The sequence below is a fragment of the Hetaerina americana genome, unplaced genomic scaffold, assembly GCF_022747635.1.
Source record: "Hetaerina americana unplaced genomic scaffold, ioHetAmer1.1.p SCAF_2, whole genome shotgun sequence".
Classification (NCBI taxonomy): Eukaryota; Metazoa; Arthropoda; class Insecta; order Odonata; family Calopterygidae; genus Hetaerina; species Hetaerina americana.
The window spans coordinates 12,621,292-12,638,547 of NW_027286763.1; the positions used below are offsets into that span (position 1 = coordinate 12,621,292).

Below are 17,256 nucleotides of genomic sequence, written 5' to 3' on the forward strand. Positions count from 1 at the left end.
CCCACATCACATTGTGGTCATCCCTCATCCTTTGGCGGCAGCCACGCACCACGCCGTGGGTGACTCTGGTTGCTCAGCGATGCACGGGGTTAAGCTCGGCCGAGCGTGTTGCCAATCGGAGACCCTCCCGCCGGGGGCTGGGCGCTGCGTCGTAATAATCTTTGCTTTCTAGAATTAAGACGCTGGACCTCATCTCGTTCCCCGTCAGTACATCTGGGCCCGCTCACCGTTCGCGAATATTTCTTCACTACGCTATTCCGAGTATCCTAAATTCCGTCGTTTGTTAGTTCCATTTTATTATCGTCTCCATAATCGGCCACTTAAGAAGCCGTCCATGCGTGTATTGGCTACAATGCTTTTCCTCCTAATGTCAGTGTAAAAATCTCACCACTTCTCAATTTCGTCCTCTGGTCCGTTCTAAAGATGTTGACCCTTTTGGAAACATGTTTCAGAAGCTTTTTTTTTAAATTTTTTCAACCTGTTAAGGCTTTCGGTATAATATTCGTGAAGATTTTTTTCTGATTGCTTCCTTGTAATTCAGGGCCGGTTTCTTTTGGGGTGGCTCAATATCCTGAAACAAGATATCTGTCAAAACGTCTTTTAATAATAATAATTATAAGAACTTTATAATGAATTCCTCGTGGCTGATGTGAATGTTCAAAAACCCCGAAAGAAGAAATAATTCCCGAGTCATTGAGTATGAAGTAATAAAATATTTCACAGGATGTTTCATTTTATTTGATAGTGGTGACGCGCTGATGGCCAGCCAGTGACTGCCAATGAGAGGGGAGACCCCCCCCACCCTTGTGAAACGTTACCCCGTGCCAGGGCCCTCAATCCTAATGGGGACCGAAAAGTAATATGGCGACTTTAAATTGGTTCAGACAGTGACTCCATTAAAGCTCTCGTAATATGATTGCATACGAGGTCTGCCCAATAAATACGCGAACTGAGGTCATAAAAGCTTTATTTTGCAAAATTAATTGCTTTATTGTGTCCTCATCTTCCCAGTGATGTCCCCTCATCACATTTTTGCATTTTGGGAGTAGGGAATAGTCGCTGGGCGCGAGGTCTGGCAAATGAGGAGGATGACCAAGGATGGGCATTGAATGTATTGCCAGAATCTGGCGAACAATCAATGCTGAATGTGCTGGTGCATTGTCATGGTGAAGGATCCATCCATCGACTTGAGTCATGTTTGGTCGCACACGACGCACGCGGTCTCTCAAACGCTTGAGAACTCTTAAGGTAGAACTCAGCATTTACTGTTTGTCCTTCAGGAAGAAATTCACGATGAACAGTTCATCAAAGAAAAATAGGCGCATGACTTTGATTTTCGATCGGATTTTTCTTGATTTTTTGTTTTGATTTAATCCGCTTGAAAATGGATGTTTTCTGCAGAGCATTATCACCGTTAACAGCTGTAAACATTTCAGTAATTTGGCTGCGTAGGTTTTCGCGATGGTGGTTTGAAGGATTCTGCATTCTCGGGTTTCACCGCGTCGTTGTTTGATGCTGAAAACAGTTTCGCCGAAGTTGCATTCTGGCACTATACGCACAACTCGACGATCAGCCATGCACAGACGACTCATTGGGTCTCAGGCAACTAGCGCCGCTAGTGGGCATGGCTATAGCCCGCGTCGTGGCCGCCAGATTGCACCAGTTCGCGTATTTATTGGAGAGACCTCGTATGATTACTTCTGAAATAGAATCAGTGAAGCGCCAGGGAGAAAAACGTTGTCGTACGTTTCGAAAACAGTATATTTTGATGACGTATCAAGCAAATTAGTGCGATCGACCTTTCGATCGTGGATGAATGACAGTGGATACTCAAGTGACCCGAATGGGCTGTATACGTCGGAGACGGGTGAGGGGGATGACGGAGAGAACGACAGACAGACCCCGGGGGGGGGGGTTACCCCACGGTGGCTCCCATTGTCATCGCGGGCACCCACGCAGTGCTCTGCCCTCCCATCCCTATTCTTTCATGTACTGCAAGTGAGAGATTTAAGGTGATGCGTGTGCTAAGATTTTTACTTGGAAAAGTTGTTCTCTGAGGAGTTCTCATTTTGAAATTTCTAATCGGCTTTAAAAGAAGTGAAGCGAAAAATATTAAGGAATCCACTGCAGTCATTGCCTTTGGAGTCTTGGTTTGATCCTCCTCTCGAGAGATTACGTCTACTTCCATGTGCTTTTTATATGAGAAAGTTGAGTGTGTAAATTTGTATTGTTGTAAGAAACTGATCGAACGCATTCACTGTAAGTACCTGTTAAGGCTAAATTGTTGAGATTAATTCGTGGAAGATCTATTCTCTGAAGATTATCGACACGTGTGTTCAGAAATTTGTCGTTGAAAGCAACAAAATACTTGTCATGCATTAATGTTGCTGAAACCTGTTGTGCAAGAAAAATATGTCATTGGAAATGTATACAGACTTATTTTTACCTAATACCATCATGTAGTTCCAAATTTTTTTCACCGCTCCATTAGCGTGAGTAGTGCCTAGTCATCAAATTGAGTAAAAGAGCTGACCCCAGTTTTTTTTCATCCTTTGACCACCTTACCTCTCCTCCTATATTTCTCCTGCGAGCGGCCGCGGGGCGCCAGGCGCCTGCCTCGGGGGTGGAGACATTTTCAGCTATTCGAGTCCTTGTAAGGACCCGTAAAAGTGCTACCACTCCTGCGGGAAATAATGATTTACCCGAAGAATATTTGGGGATGTGCCGTGAAGGTTAAAGGCCAATGTTATCTTTTGCTAGTTAATTGGGCTGCGTGCATACAGCGTATAGGACCTAGATTTGTAAAACGTTGTTGTGATGATCTGAGTGGCGTATCGAAATAATTAGAATAACTAGGTTGGGAATCACTCACGGAATCATGGTTAAATTACAGATTTAAACCTCTTGCGTCAATTTGGGAGAGGTCACTTTAGCGATGATTTAGGAAATGGGTAATTACCCCCATCGTACTACGGCAAGAGAGATCATGCTGGTAAAATTAGAGAGATGAATTGCACTACAGATAGATTTAAGGTGTCATGTTTCCCACGAAAGATAAGGGGCCTGAGTAACGTTGTCTGACCGCGCAAGGGGGGCGGGGATATTTTTCTTATTCCATTCGAAGTTGCCTATGATGTTTTCAGTGTCTCATCTAGCCTTAGTTATTTTCCTTCTTGTATCTAGTAGCTCCTCTCGTATGCGTAGTGAGTTTATTCTCACTTAGATACCGCAGTGCATGTACCTGTCGTGAGCATGAACCACATTAATTGAATAATTCGTATAGAAATACGTATATTATGACTAAAATTAAGCAAAACTTAATTTGTGATGTTGCATGCCTAGCGTGTTACCACCCCCTGCCTCAAACCCTAGCGACGGCTTGCACGGCGCCGATCTACTCGTGACGGGTCTGCTGGAGGAATTAGGTTGGGAGTCTCTTGATTCACGAAGTGATCGGGCAAGACTTGGGACTTTAAAAAGGTGAAGGACTCTTCTGAGTTTTATTGCGATGCCGGGGGAATTATTTTAGCTTCAGTTATATTGGTAGATTTGACTGACAGGATCAAATGAGATAGGACAACATCACCCAAAGATGCCAAATTTTTTCTCCTCCGAACGATGTACAATTAGAACAAAATCGAAATAGAGCGTCTGAATACATTTACTTACGGATAGACTTTTAAAAATATCGTCAATTATTGCACAATGTTTATAGGCATGTGTGAGTGTGTTGAGTGTTTTCGTATCTGTGCGAATATTTATTCAAATGCATAGAGGAACTAAAATTTGTGCATGTATGTCTGTTTGCTCTTAACGCCCCTTCAAGCCTTTGCGGGAGATTGTGAGACAATGTGTCGTTGAAGTTCCCTGCAGTCAATTAAAATGAGGCCATTTTGTGTATTAATGGAAATGGACCGTCCTCAATTTAAACAAACTTATCCTTCTTTCCAAAACAGCTGTGATGGAAATCTTGAAAGTAGCAACGTTCGGCGATGTCGATCATTGGTGCTAAACAGTTGACATCGTACGTATGATTTCGGTGCAGGAAAATCCACCGAATTCATTCGCCGTGTAACAAGGGTAATCTTTTATCGGGGTAATCATTCGTAAAAGTTAACCAATCAATTGATGAAGAGCCATGAGCAAATTAAAATGGGCGATTATTCAAAGATGTATTTGGATGGCGAGGCAGAAATTCCAGAGATGCGCGCGCTAGGACTGCCCCCTCGCGAATTGGCCCTCCAGCGCAACCCCTTTCGCCCGCCTCCTTCCCTCCGGACCACGCCGGGCGAGCTGGTCCCGAGAGGAGGACGCTCCCTCCTCTCCCCATCGTCCTCCATCCGCCGCCCCGCATTCCTGCCACCTCCCCTGTTGGGGTTGTTAGTGGGCCACGGCGGCAGGGCAGCGGCGGAGGGGGGGGGGGTCTGTGGAAACGGGGTCGAGTGTTACGTCCGACCCGTGCGTGGCCCCCGGCGGCGGATGCCTGTCCGCCACTGCCGGGCGATGCGGTGGCGGCCGTGCCCCCGAATGAAAGAGGCGGAAGGCAAGCGTGCATTGTTTTTAGCAGAATATCGCGGCGTTTTAGACTGTTAGAAGTTTAAGCTTTCGGTGGTTTGAAGTTGGCTCTTTTGGTCCTGATAAGGCCTTAAAAAACGTGAACTCTGCTCAGAAACTACTTCTATAGTCTACATTGCAAAACAGAGGCATCATTTCCCTCAACTGTCGAAAAATTTAATTTAAGAAAGGGAACGATTCACACACAAACACACTCAAACTTGGATGCCACGTAACCGGCGATCAACCCGGAGGTTGGTTTGAAAGTCGAGTGTGGAGCTCATTCGTCGTTACTTAGTCCTCGTATACGGCGGAGCGTGAAACTCGTCATCATCGCCGAACACCCCATCGGTTCTCCGGGAAGGTTCCCCTCGTTTAAGTCGCCGTGACACTTGGGGCCCGCCATTCACCAGTCTTTTCCGGGAGATGCCGTTGGTATTCCACGTGTACGTGTGTCTGGATGTGCGATATGAAAGGAGTGACCACCATCCTTGCAGTCATCCCCTTCAACCTGGTAATAGAAGGAAATGAGCGGAGTTTTTCAAAGAATGAAATTGAGCCTCTTGTGCGTAGTATACGTAGGCTAAAAAAGCTGTATTAGTATTTAAGCTCTCAACGAGTTGCACGATAATTTGCCAACTTTTGCTGGTAATTTTTTTCTTACTAGCATTATAATATTTCAGAGAAAAAATTGGGACAGTTGAGTGCGTAGATGATGAAGCGGTTTGGTTGAGTGAAAATTACTGGATAGAATTTAAAGCGTCGGCGAAACATTTGGGATGGAAGTAATGTTAATGTGTCAATCGCTATGAGAGTTTGCCAGATAGAAAGCACTGTTAATTTTTAGTAGAAGAGAGTTGTAAAACAAATTGCCATTTAAATATTTGGGTAGAGTATTAACATGTAACGGGAGCTGTGCAGAAGAAATAACAGGCAGGATAATATTGTCTGAGGAGATGTAACCATTTTTTACTGTAAAAACGGACGAATTCAAATTGAGGACGAGATTCACAAAGTGCTTTTCATGGTGTTCGGTTTTGTGTGAATGCGAATCAACGGGACGAAAGAAGAATTTGGAAAATGTTGGAAATGTGACTGTAAAATGATGGCAAAAATGAATTTTATTGACAGAAAGTGAGAAATGAGGATATGCTGTGAATGAGAGGAGGGAAAGCTGTAGAATGTGATAAGAAATACAGGTGTATTGGTGGGGACATATTTGCGTAGAGATTGTATTCAGTTTAGGATGATTTATGGCGGAGAATTGGGCTTTTAACACATAAAAGGGAAAATTAAGGCTCAAAAGAAGATTAAGAGGCTCAGGAAATGAATGAGTGGAGGCAGATTGGAATTGGGACACTATGTAAGGCATATCCGCCAAGAAAAAGAATAATAGCAGAGGCACTGTACTTCTTTCTTTCTTATGTCGCCATGTGGAACTTCGACATATCCATATGAGGTAAAAAATCTACACACAATTGTTGTATTCACTGACTCTGGTTTGGGTTATTGAACATGTTATTTTTATTAAACTTGAAGTTTCCGAAACCTGAGTCGGTGAATTAAATCTTTTATTTTTGTTTCTATGAAACGTTTCTTTGTTGGTGTAACGGTAAAAATATCGAACTAAAATTTTCGTTAATTCAATCCTAGTGATGCATGAAAGGTCAATCAAAAGATTTAGTCGAATAACATATCACTTAATCCTCATTATTAATTGACGCCAAATTATTTAATGGCCGTAAAATAAGAATAATATTCATGAAAAATGAATCAGCCTGAATCAAACCTAAGTCACGAAAATGACTAGCTTCGAGTGACGAGTTGCCGCGCCCGTAACAATATTGGCATAAATGGCATTTCCCCCTTACATTTTTTATGAACGAATCCCTCAAAGACAAAATCAATGGCTCTTCTTGCAAGACTCTCACTGTTAATATTTGATGTTTCAGTAAAGATACATGGTTTGTATTGAAAGTGTTGGTAAAAGTTTCCGATAAATACTAGATTAATTTCAGGTATTGCTATAGTGCCTCAAAATTCTTCGAAGTAAATCCCTTGAGCGTCGATGCACTTTTGTCCGCGGTTTTTCCACGACTCGAAAGCTCCCTGGTTGGCAGACTCCGGAAGGTCCTTTAGGGAACGCGTGCAAGCTTCTTTGATGGCACTTAGGGTCCCGTGGCGGTGGTGTCGTTTGAGGGAGAATATCACTTTTGGGAATAGGATATAGTCTTCTGGTGCCAAGTCGGGACTGTGAGCGGGTTGGGGAATCGTCGCGTTGCAGGTCTTCGCAAGGAGACAATCGACTTTGCTCTTGGTCGTCCGTCAAGACCTTCGGGACGACTTTAGCGCAGATCTTTCGCATCGCCAAATATTTAATGATAATGGTGTGCACTGTCATCTAAGATAGATAGAGGTCTTTATTTGGGCGAAATTGAGACCTAATGGTCACTCCTTACATTTAAGCCATCGTCGTATACATATTTTGCTGGGCATTAAACTTATAGTTACATTCATACGTACACTTAAATGCGTATGGACAGACATAAATTCATTCAGCACAGATCATCTCATCAAAGCCAATACGATGTTAGATCATGCTCGCCCTTAACCGACAAGGTCTGAATTCAGCACTTGACGCACACGTCAGGAAAAATTATTGCCAGTACTTTTTATACAAACATCGTATAAATAATAGTATCTACCGAGAAATATTTTTATTTATTGGTGGCTTTTAATGGTTGGGTAGCTAAAACTTTGTCTAATGTGTGAAGGGAATTGAAGCAGCGAGAAAAAGTTGTGAAATAGGAATCTCATTGGATGAATTCAATCTTGAAATGCTTCTTCTATTCTTAGAGGCTGATTTAGTGAATAAGCGATAACAGCTTACGTAAGAGAAACCTTGAAATAAACCCTAGCCATGATAATATTCATCTACGAGCAAGTCCGTCTGGCGCAAAAGTCTATTTCATCATCGAATATATGTGAATATCGAACACGGTGCCAATGCATACTATCATAGCAAGCCATGGGTGACGGCGGGGGAATGCGCTGGGCGGTCTCGGTCACACCAAAATATGTTTTACTCACCCTTCCATTCAAACGTAAGAAAGGTGAACTGAGAGGGCATGGAATCCCCGGAATAAGACTCGTGGGAAAGGGAGGGAGAGGTTAATGAGGCTTGTACGTTGACCCTCCTCCCCTTTGTATTCACCCCGCCGGCACGCTTGTTGACTCGCCCGTAAATACACCTGAAAATAATGACTATAATGGCTCATCATGCCACGGGCAACTGTGTAACGTTATACGCATTCACGTACTCGGTGAGTGTAGGGCGTACTTACAATTAGATGGTCTGTTTTACTGCTACTGCTACATAAATTTATATATATATATATATATATACACACACTCATATATATATATATATATATATATATATACATAAATTATGTGGGTCGTGGTAGTCCAGTGGGTAGAGCGCTGGACTGCTGACCGGAGGGTCAGCAAGTCCTAGCAAATCATAGCAAGCCATGGGTGACGGCGGGGGAATGCGCTGGGCGGTCTCGGTCACACCAAAATATGTTTTACTCACCCTTCCATTCAAACGTAAGAAAGGTGAACTGAGAGGGCATGGAATCCCCGGAATAAGACTCGTGGGAAAGGGAGGGAGAGGTTAATGAGGCTTGTACGTTGACCCTCCTCCCCTTTGTATTCACCCCGCCGGCACGCTTGTTGACTCGCCCGTAAATACACCTGAAAATAATGACTATAATGGCTCATCATGCCACGGGCAACTGTGTAACGTTATACGCATTCACGTACTCGGTGAGTGTAGGGCGTACTTACAATTAGATGGTCTGTTTTACTGCTACTGCTACATAAATTTATATATATATATATATATATACACACACTCATATATATATATATATATATATATATATATACATAAATTATGTGGGTCGTGGTAGTCCAGTGGGTAGAGCGCTGGACTGCTGACCGGAGGGTCCCGAGTTCGATTCCCGAGAAAGGCACTCTGGGCACCTGCAGCTCCACCCAAGCTAAAGTGATTTTTCGGGTACCAGGTCTTCCTGGGAAACCATAACCGGCACAGGGAAAGGAACTGGCCCCCCTACCCTGATGTGTGAATTTTCACACGCCGTATAGGGCTTAGTACTGGGTGATCTCTACCATCATCTACTGAACCGACCTTCGGGTTGATTACTGTGTTTATGGTTTTTTTAATATAAATTATGTATCAACCCGAAGATAGGTTTGGTAGGTAATGGTAGAGTTCACCCAGTACTAAGCCCGACGGCGTGTGATATTCACCCATCAGGGTAAGGGGGGTAGTTTCTTTCCCTGTGCCGGTTATGGTTCCCCAGGAAGATCTGGCACCCGAAAAATTACATAGCTTGGATGGAGCTGCAGGTGCCCAGAGGCGTTGCCCGGGAAGCCAACCCGGGCCCTCCGGTCAGTAGTCCAACGCTCTAACCGTGGAATACCATGACCATGTGTGTGTGTGTGTATATATATATGTATATATATATATACATATATATATAGTGTATATATATATATAGTATATATACTATATATATATGTGTATATATATAGTATATATATATAGTATATATATATATATATATATATATATATATATATATATATATATATATATATATATATACACAGATGTAGATTTTTAGAATATAGAGACACAAAGAAAGGACACTCACAATTTGTTATTTGACGTTTCGACAGCACGGCTGTCGTCTTCAGAGTGGCGTTCTCGGGGAAGAGCGGAGAGGATCTGCGGGGGAGAGGTGGGGGAAGGAGAGGTAAAGGGACAGACGACCGCACTTTCCCTCCGCATGAATAACCACCGATATTCCACCAAATCTCCCACCTTTCTTAATTATCCCATCCCTACTCACACCGCTTCCCACAATCAATCTTTTGACGACTGCTTCTCCGTTTCGGTGATTGAAATCCTTCCCAAATCTGCGAGTATAATAGAGGTGAGAACCCGCGAGATGGCGCATATCTGGGTGGCCCAATCATTCAAACCTCCCGGGCTGAACCAAGCCCACTGAATGCATCATATGGCTGCCTACATATCCCCCCCACCCCCTTGTTCATTTCCTATTGGTCCCTTTACCTCTCCTTCCCCCACCTCTCCCCCGCACATCCTCTCCGCTCTTCCCCGAGAACGCCATTCTGAAGACGACAGCCGTGCTGTCGAAACGTAAAATAACAAATTGTGAGTGTCCTTTCTTTGTGTCTCTATATTCTAAAAATCTACATGTGTTTTTATATATTTGTGCGTCGCCGAAGAGCGTTCCATTTCGAAGATTTATATATATATATATATATATATATATATATATATATATATATATATATATATATATATATATATATATATATATATATATATATATATAAATATAGATGATTTCGTTGACGTAACACAGAAGTGCCGAATAATAAATTAGACTGCAACAAATAATATAGAAACACAAAAAAAGACCACTCACACGTTATTTCTTGATCATTTCGACGGAATTCTGCTCCGTCTTCATCGGAAGATAGAGAAGTAATGGCAGGTAAGCATTACTTCTCTATCTTCCGATGAAGACGGAGCAGAATTCCGTCGAAATGATCAAGAAATGACGTGTGAGTGGTCTTTTTTTGTGTTTCTATATTGTTTTTGGCTGTCTAATTTATATATATATATATATATTTATTTATTTATTTATTTATTTATTTATTTATTTATTACGCGCTTGGGCTTCCATGTAGGCGGCTTTGAAGTAGAAAGTAATGGAGCAGTAATCATATGCCTGATTACCGTTATCTCCGTCCTTATTGAAGAGTGTTGGCGGTCCTTTTCTTTCTCTTTTGCAAGCATGGAATCATACAGGGTCTGCCTGGTAAATAAGTGGAAGGATTTTTTCCCGCCCACGCGGGCGGATGTAGTGGGAATAGTTATGGAGGAAAAGATCTTGGGGAAGCTATGCATCCCGCGCGTCCGTGGCAGTGGTTTGCGGTCCGTTACGGTTTGCCGATCGCGTCTAGACTTGATCACTGTTTTTTCGTCACGTCACAAATTTGCGATGCCAAGTTCCATGGAGCAAAGATAAGCCATAAAATTTTGTGTTGAGCTTTGGAAAATCGGGTTCGGACACCATGACCTTGGTTATGGATGCTTACAGATTATCCCAGGCGATATCCCAAGGAATGGTTCTCCGCTGGCACAAGATGTTCCGTAAGGGTAGGTAGATAGATAAGTCTTTATTTTGGGGTGAGATAGAGACTATGTGATCTCTTCTACCACAACCCTTCGTCGCACATTTACAAGAATAAATTTAGAGAGTACAGAGGAGGTTGACGACGAGAAACGCCTTAGACGTTTGTCAGCGACACACTGCGTCGAAAATGTGCAATAAGTAAGATATGCCCGATCGCCGCTCGAGTGTCAGAATGTCAACCGAAAAGTGCAATATTCCGAAAACCACAGTGCATCACATTCTTGCGGAATATTCTCCCATGAGAAAGATGTGTGCCAAAATGACCCCGAAGATGCTGTCCGAATATTAGAAGATTGCTCGTGTGACAGTCTCGCGTGACCTGGATGTTTCCCCAGCCGCCCAACAGCCCTTATGTGGCACCGGTAGACTTCTTGTTGCGCATCATCTTTAGGGATGCCAAGTTCATCAGAAACCATGTGAACACGTACGCACTCGGAAATCCCTGCCCAACAAATCCTTCACTCTTGCAATATTTTCATCAATGTTTTAGGTTGAAGGGCATCCTGGACGTACGGCGTCTTCAACATCTTCTCTGCCCTCCCGAAACAACTTGTGCCATCCGATCTATTCATGTTGTTGTCACCATAAGCTGGCTTGAGCATGCCATGAGTCTTTTTCCCGGTTTTTCCCAGTTTCACGCAAAATTTGCTTGCGTAGCTCTGTTTCAATAACCGGTTCATGGCGGATCGTAATGAGGTCACGTTATAGAGATTTCGCAAACGAACGATCCGCACTCTGTAAAGGCTGGAAGCCAACTGCCACCAGCATCCAGCCTTTACTGAAACTTCTCTCCCTCGAACCAAGCCAGAGAAACCGCCGCCCGTCCGTTCCTCTATCCGGGAAAAAATAAGTCGAACTACTTTTGGGACAGACCAATTACGTATTCACCTCGTCATTAGTTAAGACTTGGCTTTGTATTTGTTGTTGCATGACCATTGTTTCCAGAAAATCTAACTCTGGCGATGATGATCCTCTTTAAGTGAATATGAAAATATATTTTGCCTAAATATTGAAAATTTGTTGCATTTTCAAAGACATAACCCACCTTTACAATATCAAGTACTTGTATGTTCGAGTTGTTAACTTTCTGAATTCTTCTCACCATGACAAGTGAGTATACTCATTATAGAAACGTTTTGATTCAACAAAATATAGTCTCCCCAAAAATGATTTAAATGTTAAAAGATAATAGTCTATTCCAAAGTATGAAATAGCCATGGACTTGCTGTTTTTATAAAACTTTGAAATGCATTTTTGTGTGATAATTGTTTGGTGAACTATGCACACATCCCCAGAATATTATTTCGTGCAGCCGTTAGCTTGACGATATGTTCTGCACATTGAGTGGAACACAAATACGTTTTCTTAACTTTTTAAAGTTATATGTATCCTGATAGAAAGGTCACCTTGGAATCAGGGAAATATTGTGATTAAAATTTCTAAAATGTAATTTTAAATTGACACGAACTCCTAAGAAAATCTGCTGTTAGCACCGCCTCTTAAATTAAACCGAATTTTACGTAAGTATTTTTCAGATACTCAAAATTGAATTTTTTCCTGCCAAAAAGCTTCAGGAACTTCTTACCACGATTTGGAGTGTAAAAATCCTATTGTAAGAATTGTGATTCAGTGCATTACGGAAGGATTGGGCTCAACTTCCATATCTGGGATAACTTTCAGGGTTAACGTACCTTGATTTGGAAAGACCGTTCTTCCCATTTGGAAAAACTAGTATCTATCCACAACTCCCAATTCCAACAAACAATGCTTCACTCTCAAAAACCCAAACTAAATCTCGAAATCCTACAAATGGAGATAGTACTTCACAGCAGCGGCCACTTTATAATCGTCTTAGACAATTTCTTCTCGGGCGAAATTAACCCCTTAAGTGCGTAGTGATGAATATTTGGAATATTAGTAGTTCCCTCCTTAATGCCTACTGCATCGGGAACATTGAAATAGAAAGTTTAGACTCGATTGAATACTTTGGCGTTGCCCTAACTCATGACCTCTCTTGGGTGATACTCACACGGGGAACATGCGGGCTAGCTAACAAAAAAAAGATTTATTGGAAATTATAGGTATATTAGATTATATATTATGTTAGCAAAATAGAGTTGGGAAAGTGTGACGAAAAGGTTAAAGAAAAATGTAATCTTTCGCTCTTTAAACCTAATTTAGAATATAGTGCCAGTATATGGGAACTTAATGAAGTTGGATTGATTGCCGATTTGGATCGCGTGCAGCGTAGAGGAGATGGATTTGTAAAACTGATTAGCATATCAAAATAATTGGAGAAACTAGATCGGGAATCACCCAGCGAAGCGAAGTGAACATTACAGATTAAACCACTTTAAATAAATTGGAAGGTCTCTTTAGCGATGATGTTGGAAATGGATAATTAACCCCATCTTACTACGGTAGCAGAGAGATCATGTCAATTGAATTAGAGGGATTAAGCATAGAGCAGGTAGATTTAAGATGTAATTGTTTCTACGAACGATAAAGAATCGGAACGCGTCGGTAGTTCAGTAACTCCTTAGAAATTCTAAGATATGGTGGTAGCATCGAAAAAAATCAATTTACGCCTAATATGAAAGACTGCCGCCAATTAACGCCTTAGAGAGTGCCTTAGGCCTATCTATTGTAAATGGCATCCACTCACCGAGCATTGGTATCTTCATAGGCTTTCGCAGTTTTTTTTTTAGCTATTTAATAATTAATACAACGCTATCTCTTCGGTGATATCAATTCTACCTGAAATTGGCAGTTTTTCTCTGCAAAGCGTTAAACTCCAAAAGTCAGTTATTCCGGGCACAGTGCTAAAATCGACTTGAATTCCAGAGTAATTTAATCAGCGCGAAATAACAATCATCTCTTAATGCGAGAGATGGAATTGCTTGCATTGCGGTTTTTCAATTCAGTACGACTGCATTTGGAATAAGTTTGAAAGCTTTTGCGTTAAATGGGAAAAACTTTAATTAAGAATTTGCAAAATGTTATAGGGAAAATCTACCAGATCTTTTTAAAGTCAATACGAGAAACGATTGAGTAATGGTTAGGCATGCTGGAGGAATCAGGGTGGGAGACCCTAGGGTCACGAAGAGGGATAGCAAGAGTGGCTATTGGTTAGGCTTCAAGGACAACCGGATCCCTCTTGGACACCAACGAGGGGATTTTTACGGCTCCATATGGCGATTGTGAGATTGTGTCACTAGGGTAAAGCGGCGACTCGAGGCCTACTCAATTTTTCAGTCTGGGTTTCATAGAGACGAACCAATAGAAATGCCTCACTCCTCTGCAAGTCCCCTGACAGTTAAATGTCGATTTGAACTAACGATATCGTTCACTTACTTGATGTGGGGGAGGGTCATCAGTCGACGTACGTAAATGGTCTTCCAGAACGCTCGTCGTCTTCCACTGATTGCCACCCCTTTTTGAATGGGAATATGAATGGCTCATAACACGCGACACGTTCCTTAGAATCCTGAACATAAGCCTTGATAATCGATTCAAAAGTTTCCAAAAGTGGTGCATTTGCAGAGTTTCTCGCAGAATTCACCAGAATAACGCTGTTCTTTCAGAGCTCATTTCCGTGGAGCCGATATTTAACCGCACTCCACTGAAAACTCTTCAAATTAGCGGCCGTAACCAATCAGCAAAAAGATATCAAGGTTTAAGGCGGGTTATTTGGGAAGTTTCCGCTGACGGAACGCCATTCAGTGGATTAAAAAATAGCCAACCTGGAGGCACCTTATTCAAAAAGTTCGGGAACTTCGTGAACAGACCTCGTAAATGAAGAGAGAGGGAGACACATCCACGTACAGATTCAAGTGCTTGTTCAAGTGCTTCCTCCTACTCCATAGGCCTATCTTTGGTTATCTAAGTCATTTCCCCAATGGAAACTCCACATTCTTCGATGACTACCCTCTGCACAGTTCCAAACGAGCCCTCCGCGGTCAATGCTCCGCACGATGCTGCGAATAAGTTAGTAGTATTGGGACCTTCAACTCTCCTTCGATCCGTTTCACCTACGAGTGCAGTTTCTTGAGGAGCGAGGAATTCAGTCACATTCCCCACGTTGCGGGGTGTCGTTTGCTCCACCCCTCCCCCCCTCCACGACATCCTCCACCCGTCGCTAAAATCGCGATGCAATAGAACTTACGACAACTCTTTGCGCCCATTTATATGGTCGATGCACTTATTACATTTTAAAATGCTACTTGTTTTAGTTAGGTTAGTGATTTCGGGCTAGAAATTAATACTTTCAAATTTGTCTTTGATGTTTCAAATTGTGGAATATTATTCGTGATGCGAATATTTTTCGTTTGAACGAAAAATCGTCGTTTATGGAAACATTTTGGCTATAGAGCATTTTGAATTCTTAGTTTCCTTTAATTTTGAGATATTTCTTCTTTTGCTCTTAATTTCTCAATTTCTGTCTTAGTCAAGATTTTTTAATGTCTCGTTTGTTAGCATGGAGGATCGGGACAAATCCCATTTTAGCAAACAAATCCGATTTCTCGGGACTGAATCGGAGTATAAAAGATTTCTATACAAAGTATCGGGAACCATTTTTTTCCTGACGTGAATGCACGTTGAAGTGCTCTCGCATCGCGTAGGCTCGATGGTGAGAAGTATGACCAGAAACACGCGCGATGCTCTTATCGTCTGCGAGGGTTCGTTTTGGCTAGATTGGGATTTTAGTGGACCCCTGTCGAGTGAATCGGTGCAAGAGCAAAATGCAGCGAACGATTGAACTGCGGTACGCTGTCAAATTTTGAGTTGGACTGGGGAAATGGGGTACGGAGACCCTAGGCATAATTCGCCAAGTGTTCAAGGATGAAAGCATGTCGCAAACTGCAGTTTTTAAGTGGCACAAGCTCTTCTAAGATGGCCGAGAGACTGTGGAAGACGAACCCCGTTCTGGACGGCCGTCGACGTCAAGAACCGACGACAACGTGCTAGGTGTGCATGAAGTGCTGAATTCGGACCGTATCGGTATAAGTGTGCGCATGATTGTAGATCGTATTGGCATTGATAATATGACAGTACGTACCATTGTCACTGAACATTTGGCAGTGCGAAAGATCTGCGCTGAACTCGTCCCGAAGGTCTACACGGACGACCCGTATCTGAGTCGAGAGTGTTTGCTTGCTTGAAGACCTTCCGCAACGGCATCGCGACGATTTCCCAACTCCCTTACAGTCCCGACTTGGCTCCAGTAGACTTTCTGTCCTATTCTCAAAAGTGAAATATTCCCACAGAGGACACTACCGTGGGACCATAAGTGCCGTGAAAAAAGCTTTCACGCGTATCCTTAAGGACCTTCCGCCTACCAGGGAGCCTTCGAGTCGTGGCAAAGCCGCTGGAAAGTGTGTGTCAACGCTCAAAAGGTGCACTTTGAAGAATTTTAAGGCGTTGTAGCAGTATCTTAAATAAAATAAAATAAACATAAAAACAGAAATCAATCCGAAGGTCGGTTTGATAGGTGATGGTAGAGTACACCCAGTACTAAGCCCGACGGCTTGTAAAATCCTCGCATCTGGGTAGTGAGTTCGGTTCCTTTTCTGTGCCAGTTATTGTTTCCCATGAAGAACTGGTACCCGAAAAATCACAAAGCTTGGGTGGAGCTAAAGGTGCCCAGAGAGGCTTGCTCTAGAATTGAACCCGGGCCCTCCGGTCAGTAGTCCAACGCTCTACCCCGGGACTACCGCGACCCACCTTAAATAAAATATAGTTCGAAAATTTTCCAATACTTTTTATACAAACCTTGTACTTATCCTATTAATTTCGCCATGGAATCAATAGCGATTGATTTTGGACTTAGCTAGAGATAAGAAAACTAATTTATAGTTTGAATTGAAGGTAAAATTGTCATCATTGATGATGGAGGATCTACATGTTAAAATTTATATTGTATCGAATTGTCCACCTATGTTCGTTTCACCCCGTTGGTCCCTCTGAAGCTTCTTGGGTCTTATTCTGCAGACGTGGAGGTGATCGGGCGGTGGGCGCAGTTGGAGGCCCGCTACGGCTCCGTGGACCGGGCCCAGTCGCTGCTGGAAGGTGTCCTGGCCGCCTGCCCTCGGAGGACGGACATCTGGTCATCGCTGGTCGATACGCTGCTTCGAGCCGGCCGCGTCGAGTCGGCGAGGTGAGTGTCTCCAGGAGGAGGGAGAGTGAGTGGTGGTCCCCTTGCCCTGGGGGTTATTCTGGAGTTTTACGAATTCTATTCGATTTAATCATTTTGGCGGAGCATCAGTCGACCTGCTGAACGAGTCAATTGAGATATTGTATTCTGCAGACCTTTCAGTCGGGTATCATTATTTGGCTATTTGTCCGTTGGAATCGTATTGCACGATGCCAAGTGCCAGTTTTGCCG

General features: G+C 42.8%; 1 protein-coding gene across 1 annotated transcript in view; it reads left to right on the plus strand.

Annotated features, from left to right (window-relative positions):
- The window catches only part of Rrp5 (Ribosomal RNA Processing 5), a 96,263-nt gene that overhangs the window by 42,242 nt on the left and 36,765 nt on the right, over positions 1-17,256 (plus strand). Inside the window, exon 21 of the mRNA XM_071585385.1 lies at positions 16,863-17,028. Coding sequence (XP_071441486.1) covers positions 16,863-17,028 — 166 coding nt within the window. The remainder of the gene's footprint in view (positions 1-16,862; positions 17,029-17,256) is intronic.